The 7,879-nt window shown below is 42.3% G+C and overlaps 1 protein-coding gene across 2 annotated transcripts in view; it reads right to left on the bottom strand.

Annotated features, from left to right (window-relative positions):
* Positions 1-6,201, bottom strand: part of zdhhc2 (zinc finger DHHC-type palmitoyltransferase 2) — a 13,696-nt gene extending 7,495 nt beyond the window's left edge. For both annotated transcript variants that reach the window (XM_046030415.1, XM_046030414.1), the window contains exons 1-3: positions 6,022-6,201; positions 3,370-3,396; positions 1,138-1,232 (exon numbers count right to left, since the gene is read on the bottom strand). In XM_046030415.1, coding sequence (XP_045886371.1) covers positions 1,138-1,232; positions 3,370-3,396; positions 6,022-6,148 — 249 coding nt within the window. In that variant the 5' untranslated portion in view covers positions 6,149-6,201. The remainder of the gene's footprint in view (positions 1-1,137; positions 1,233-3,369; positions 3,397-6,021) is intronic.
* Positions 6,202-7,879: the final 1,678 nt, after the last annotated feature.

Below are 7,879 nucleotides of genomic sequence, written 5' to 3'. Positions count from 1 at the left end.
GAGAGAGCTGAAGATGGGTCGAGGATGGGTGTTTCAGCACGACAACGACCCTAAGCACACCGCCAAAGCAACAAAAGAGTGGCTGAAGAAGAAGCACATCAAGGTTCTGGAGTGGCCTAGCCAGTCTCCAGACCTGAATCCAATTGAAAATCTTTGGAGGGAGCTTAAAATTCGAGTTGCCAGGCGACAACCTCGGAACCTGAATGATTTGGAGGCTGTCTGCAGGGAGGAGTGGGCCAACATCCCTGCCGAAATGTGCACAAACCTTGTCACCAACTATAAAAACCGTTTGACATCTGTGCTGGCCAATAATGGCTTTTCTACAAAATATTAACATGCTGTTTGTCCAGGGGGTCAAATACTTGTTTTTTCCTCATCAGATGGTCATCAATTTTTATAAATTCATATGATGTGATTTTCTGGAATTTTCTTTGGGATTCTGTCTTTCACTGTTAGAATGTACATATGATTAAAATTATAGATCGTTGCATTCTTTGTAAGTGGGCAAACCTGCAAAATCAGCAAGGGGTCAAATACTTTTTTCCCCCACTGTACATCCGCGCTTCCCACCAGGCATCATCGTCCCAGCTGATCAAGGGCGTCACTTTGTTATGAAAAGTGGTAGGGACATAAAGGCTCAGATTAGGGGCGTGATGATACCAATGTGTCTTGACAATGATCAAAAACAAGATGAGAAGAAGAATTTTTGAAGAAATATGAATGCTGAAATATGAGTGGGGGGTCTGGGGGATTTCCTGTATTCTGGAGACATTTTCTGCTCCAATTCATGGTGGAGATGTCTTTATTTATATAAAGAGAAATTCATCTGGTAGGTGACAATATCAAATATAAAAATATTATAGAATATAATGCAGTAATCAGCATTTCACATTAGTTTCTTCTATATTTAAGTTGCATTGAATGCTTTCTTATTGTGCAAATAAACCTTTCTCAAAACATTTTTATTTGTTAGTTAACATTTCTTGGTGCAAGCTATTTTTCAGAACATTTTTAACAAATGCTTTCAAAAAGTGATGGCCATTTCCGAATGTGGTGGGGACATGTCCCCAGTGCCCCCAGTGCAAATGACACATATGCAGCCGACAACAACACTGTGTGGCAGTCAGACACACTCACCTCCTTCAGGGGGTTCATGGGCTTGGTGAAGATGGTTTGCCAGTACGCCCACACAAACATGATGAACATGACATGGTACACCAGCAAGTATACAACTGAAAGCAGAAAAACATACACAAGGCATCATCATCTATCATCTACTGTCAGTGGTGTGTATTTAACCTTTTACTCACAGTTTGCAGCCTCATTGAATATTAATAATATCGGTGTGATTAGATTAAATTTATTGGCGCTAAATGGCTGCCGTGCATCACACAGGTGGGTTCTACACATTGGTGGTGGTTGAGGTGGGCCCCCCCCACTTCACTGTGAAGCGCTTTGAGTTTCCATGATAAAGCGCTATATAAATGTAATGCATTATTATTATTATTTTCACTGACTGATACTGACGTATTACATCAAAAGCAGTGGGTTCACTCGGGGTCAGTGTAAAAATGTAAAAAATAAATAAATAAATAAAAAGTATAACAATTGGCTGACAAAAGTAATACGACCAAATGCAAAAAGTCATCTTAACTGACTGATTCAGAATCTAATAATTTCTTAAAGGTACAATATGTAAGACTCGCCATCTCTCACGTTCAGGGAGAGGAGCGAGAGGGAGCTCGGGCATCACAGTGTGTAATGTATTTTCACTTCTCTCATCTAATTAAGGGTTTATTTTGACCAAACCAGAGTTGGTGATTGTTGCAACAGTGGAAAGACTAACCACAATAGAGTTTTATTTAGTTTCTGGTAGTTTGAATGAAGCATGTTTTACAATTAGTTTAGTTAATCAGTTAGTTTGGTGAAAGAGAGAAACTTGAATTTACAAGGGGTACGGTTAAATTCTTCAGTTTTTCTGAAGGAAATAGGTACAAGAATATTCCTTTCTTCACAATTTGTGATATTTTGTTTAATCAAAACTAACTAATGAATCTAAGAGAGCTTGTGTGAAGTAGCAAACTCGCCGCTCGCACACATCTTCCAGCTGAAACTATGAGGCCTGACCTGTACTATCGGATTATCTACCTTTTGAGTGACTATTTGGTATTATGAGACAGGAAGGCTGGGACTAGCTGGTTAGCTTGCTAACTTCAGTAGAACCTCTGCAACACAATACATTGTCTTTGACATAGATGTCTTTTACATAACGTCAGAACTGTTACTTCTTAACGTTCTGCTGATAATATTAGTTTAATACCATTTTTTAATGTTTTAAACTAAAATTCCGGCCAAATCATACACATACATACAAATATTTATAGTATCTCAGACTGAGCAGTTGCTTTGGTGTAATTTTTGTACCTGATTTGTACAATCTTTTGTAAAGATTTCAGTTTTGTTTAACTGCACACTGTTAACATACATTTTGTTCATTTTTCATGATACAGCAGCAACAGTGACTCATTTATATTCCCAGAATATAGAAAAAAAAAAGACTAAGAGTCTACAGTGGCTCTGAGCTAAACGCTAACATGCTCACAGTGACATTGAGTACAGTACATGCTCATGTTCAGTAGGTAAAATGTTTATCATGTTCACCATCATAGTTTAGCGTTTTAGCATGCTAACACTTGGTAGTTAGCACTAAATACAGCTAATGCTGAGAAGAATTTCATATCATTGCAGGTAAAAACAAGGTCATAAACCAAAGTATTGGAGAAATTGAAATTTTACTTTGATGGTGGTGTTAGATGAAAAGTCAGAGGACCACTAAAGTGATTATAATTCATCCTGAGGGGGACAATGCTAGACAAGATTTCACGGCAATCCATCCAACAGTTGTCCAGACATTTCAGTCAAAAATGTGAACCTCGCCGGGGGGACACCAGAATCATTGGTATTTGGACGAATGTAATTTCATGGCAATAAATCCAACAGTTGTTGAGATATTTCAGTCTGGACCAAAGTGTTTCACTGACTGCCTTTCAGACTGACATTGCCATCCCTACAACCATGCAGCTAGTATGTCTGAAAGATAATTGTGGTTGGTCTCTTTCAATGCGTAGACTCAAGACAGATACAAAACACACACAATAATATGCTGAAACACACTGAAAAGCCTGCTTTTAAACACATCACTGAATTAGTGAAAACAAATGTCATGACACACTTCCAGCTGATACAGGTGGGTTATAGTGCTTTGATGTGGGCTGCGTCTGCAGAACCTCCTTTGGCCTAGACTCAGCTCACTATCTAACAGACACTGGTGATTGCTCCTGATGTTAAATAGCATCATAAAACACTTACCCTTTTCTCCTGTGTCTTCAATGGACTCTGAAAAATGAAAAATGACAAGACACTGTCAAGTCTGTGTTGAATAAAAGAAGGTGAAACAGACTGTGGCGCATCTTAGGATGTTCCCCAAAATGTAGGTCAACATGGGGGGAAAAAAAAGCTTTGTTTTGCTTTTAAATCCTTCACATATCCTCTGTGTTTTATACATGATTGACTGACAGTCAGTGTCTGAATTTAAAGTAGCACAACTGGAAAATGCTGACTCTGTAAACCCTTAAACCCAGTGTCCAATACCACGCCACTCACAAAATCAATGTACAGCACACTCCCAGTCAAATAGTTTGACTCATTGTCCCACTTATATAGATAAGCATTACTGTGCATTGACAAAAGGCACTGAAAACAACAGGAACATCCTGCACAGATTGTGTGTGAGCGTGATTGCTGACAGCTGCAATAACTCCCACAGAGGGGACCAGGCGAAGCTGCTGATTGCAGGCCAACATCAGCACCCACACACTTGATGAGCACCCCGAAACCTTCCCAAACACACACCTAAAGATCTGGACTCTGGACATAAAAAGAAACATGTGCGAGACTTGACACTGTTTTATATTTGTCCCAATATCTAAGCAATGATTAGCTGAGCATACAGAATCATCCATCTTTAGCAATTAGCCTGTAAAGCAGCACACACACACACAAACACACATATGCGCACAGCAGGAACTGAGGAAATGTAAGCCAAGGAGCTGTGTCAAGGAATGCAGCCAAAAATTGTGTGCATGCCGCCTTGCCAGCATAAAAGCCCCAGAGTCTGACGGTGAAGCATACGTGTGTGAGTGTGTGATTAAGAGCATGTGCATGGCTGTATGTTAATGTGCCTGTGGAAGCATTATGGTCAAGGCTGCACCCTCTTTTGCTTTCTCTCCTTGCATTCTTGCTACAACAATAAATGGATTTTCAAGAAGCCAAAGACCACCTGATTTCACATTTTTAACAATCTTGGGCAAAAGAATCAACTGTTCAAAGGCTGCTTTACAAGAAAGTGGGTCAACCGCAGATTGCTTGGGGTGAATTATGTAAGCGAGACAATGGGATTAACTGAGCTGCCGGACCCAGAGGTATCAGCTGACGATACTTTCGCACAACTGTCTGTGTGTCTGTCTGCAGAGCGCATGCTGGCCCCCTGAGCAACCACTGTCCTGCCCCCGCTGCTGCTGTTTTCGCCTGTCTCGTCTCATGTGACTGGTATGCATCACAATCTCGCTTTTGTTCTGCAAGGATGCAAAACAAGAAGTGATTTGGAAAGAGCCTGACGAAACAGTGATTTTGCTTTTCTGTCACCCTGCAGTAATGAAGGGCATCTGAATATCTCATGGGCAGCAGCAGCAGACACATGGCTTCCTGTAACTCTAGAAGAGGTTCATCCTGGGACAGACGCCGGCTGCCCTCTCGTGACGCTGGCCGCCCCCACCCCCGACCTCTTTGTGTTTTTTTGTGGTCTTTTGACAGCAAGAAATGTTAATGTTACAGAGGTTCTGGTCCAGGGGCCCTGGGCCTTTACCCGGTAGGCCCTTTCAGTAATCCATCCAAGAAGCCAACTAACTATCACCTTCTGACTCTGGTAGATCAGATTTCGGGTCAAGGCGTGCCACCCCTCTGGCCTCACCCGTGCTGCTGAATCCAGTGACATGGCACTATGACTGCTGCAGCATGTTTAAGTTTCACTGATCAGGTGTAAAGGCAAACATAAAGGTGTTCCCTCTCAGTTAAAGCTGGATCGAATGTCTGCCTACATTTGGAGAAAATCAGTGTTAGGAACAAACAGCAAGCGTTTTCCTCTGTTCGGTCTCATTAAAGCATCTCCATTTCACCCCCACCCCCCTTTTTTTAAACAGAGGGGATCTGCTTTCCTAGTGGTCTGACAAGCTGCCAAATGGAGCACAGGAGTAGGCTGCTGAGACTCCTCTGAGACATCCTAGAAGCCATTACTCACTATCCGGGTCAACTCCGTGTTCACCGTTCACCGAGAAGGCTCGCTGTCTGTAAACGCACCATCCAAGACTCAGCAGCTGGAGGCACCGTGTAGGAAGGAGGCAGCCCTAACTCCAAAGCCATTACAGCCATATTTCTTGCCAAAAGATTATGCTGCTGGTGTTGTGGCGGAGGGTCTACATTCAGATTATTGAGTCCAGCAACTATGAGCCTGAAGCTATTACAGTAAGTCTTTAATACAGTGCTGATAGAGGGGTTGTGGTGGGTCCATATTCGGATCCTGTTCTCATACAAGCTCCTTCATGATAAAAGCAAGTTGTCACATACTTCTAATTCTGCCTGTGTTTTAATTTGCAAATGTTGAACTTGTGTTTTTCACTTGTGGCACTTGCTTGAGCAATAATATGCTTACAATTCCTGGTTGAACTGTTGCTGTCATGTGACTGGGACTGTCCACACACTGCATAAACAACAAGCCAGTCTTTAAAAAAAATAAATAAAAAAGCCTGGACCACAAACTGCTGAAACAGAAACGTCTCTCCACCCCATTACCAAAGAAAAAAACACACACATACCAGTCAGAGGCATTTCCCCCTCTCTCACCCACAGACAGATGTATACACACACCTCCTCCTCCTCATACTACCCAGACAGCTGGTTTCTTACCTATGCAAAGCTGCAAAACATAGGCGTAGTATGACCAAGCCACTATGAGGGCGATGAACAGGACCGGGATCCAGTACAAAACTCTCTGACAGCCCTTCTTGATACTACGCGAGCCTGACGGTGCCATAGTCTAGGAGCGGATCATTTCTCGTGCGCAATCGTGTGTTACTCTCCCTCTCTCTCTGCCTCTGTGTGTGCGTGCGTGTGTGTGTGCGCGCGCGCCCGTGTCTTCCTGTAGACTGTCACTGCATCGTGGCTCCGACTCTGATCAGCCTAGTCGGCAGCACAGACGCAACATCCTACCAGCCTCCCGCCCGCCTCTGACAATGCTGCCGCCGTCTGCTGCCGCTGCCGCACTGCTCCCCTCTGATCGCCCTGCTCAGCCACTTGCACAGGCTACAACAAAATATCAGACAGCTCACACACACGCACATGCACACACATACGCACACAGGCACAGAGTCAGGACCGCCCCTGCTGACTCCCTACAGGTTGCCATGACGTCCGCGGGATGCTGCAAGCCTGGCACATTTTCACCGCGAGCAGATGGGCTCAATAAGTTCAGACCCGCGAGTGTTTAAACAGGGATCTGTTCACACACACACACACACACACACAGCACGCACGCACACACACACACACACACACACACACACAATTTTATAGTTTCTTTTCATAAAAGCCACAAAAAGTTAATTTCAGTCTGACACAAAATAGTTCAACAACAAATAGCTATTTTACATTAATGCATGAATAATAATAATCTTATGTTAAAATAATAGTCTTAGAGTCTCATGGGACATTAAAACTTTAGTACATTTTCCTGATTAGACTTAGCCTACATTCTTTTACTTATTAATATGTTCAATGCAGGCTTGACTTATACTTGTAATAGTCATTTTTACACTGTACACTACACTGTTTTCCAGGCTATTATATGTTTTGCTGTTAGATGTGTTGTTGCTAGCATATTGCATTTAATCATTTGGTGGAGGCCTGAAAGATTCACCTGCTTTTGCTGCTTGAAGCGTGACTGCACCTGCAAAACATTTTGCAACCCTGCAGGACAAAACATTGTAGAAGTCCCCTTCTGCCAAGCTGCACTCTATAACTGTTTACTTTACAATCACATTTCACAGATTGACTTCTACTTTCTGATTGCAAAGGTCTTTAAAACATTGCCATAAATAGATGGATGGATGGATGGACTGTTTGAATGTAAGCAGTGATTTGCCACCTGTTGCCAATTTTGTGGGTGGGTGGCATGCTGCAGCAAACTAACAATATGCACATCTCAGAGTTACAGTAAGGGCAGAGGGTTCAGTGACACGTCAAACATCAAAAAAAACAAAAAAGTGAAGATGTCAGTGCCTCAGCTGCATCAATTTTGACCATTCTTCTTTTTAACCTGTCTCTTGCAAACCCCCTAACTTTATGTAAGTGAAGTGGTTATTTTCGTGCATACTGAGAGAGAAAGTGAAACCTCTTATCAAAACAAATCAGTTCTGGGCAACAGTAGGTGAAACAAGCAGTATTTTCTTCACACACCATAGGGTGTGGGAAAATCATTAGCAATGCATAAATATGATGGACATTCGTTTTCCTGTCACTCAACCAACAGGGAAAGTCCAGATTGTATCAGCTGATGTTTAATGCAGCTGTAAGTGAATTTTGTCTTTATATTTCAAGGGTCTTTTTCTCTTTAGTGATGGACCATCTTGATTTTATTTCAAGCAGGACAGGATTAGAGTGTGAGGCTGCAAATTATTTCCCAGCTGAATGAATCATTTAAAGATAAAAAGTCCCCGATTAGAGTCTCGAACACCCACACAGCCACTGATTCCTGGTGATTAATACT

Source organism: Micropterus dolomieu, linkage group LG19 (assembly GCF_021292245.1).
Source record: "Micropterus dolomieu isolate WLL.071019.BEF.003 ecotype Adirondacks linkage group LG19, ASM2129224v1, whole genome shotgun sequence".
Taxonomy (NCBI): domain Eukaryota; kingdom Metazoa; phylum Chordata; class Actinopteri; order Centrarchiformes; family Centrarchidae; genus Micropterus; species Micropterus dolomieu.
This window is presented reverse-complemented; position numbering and strand designations above follow the sequence as displayed.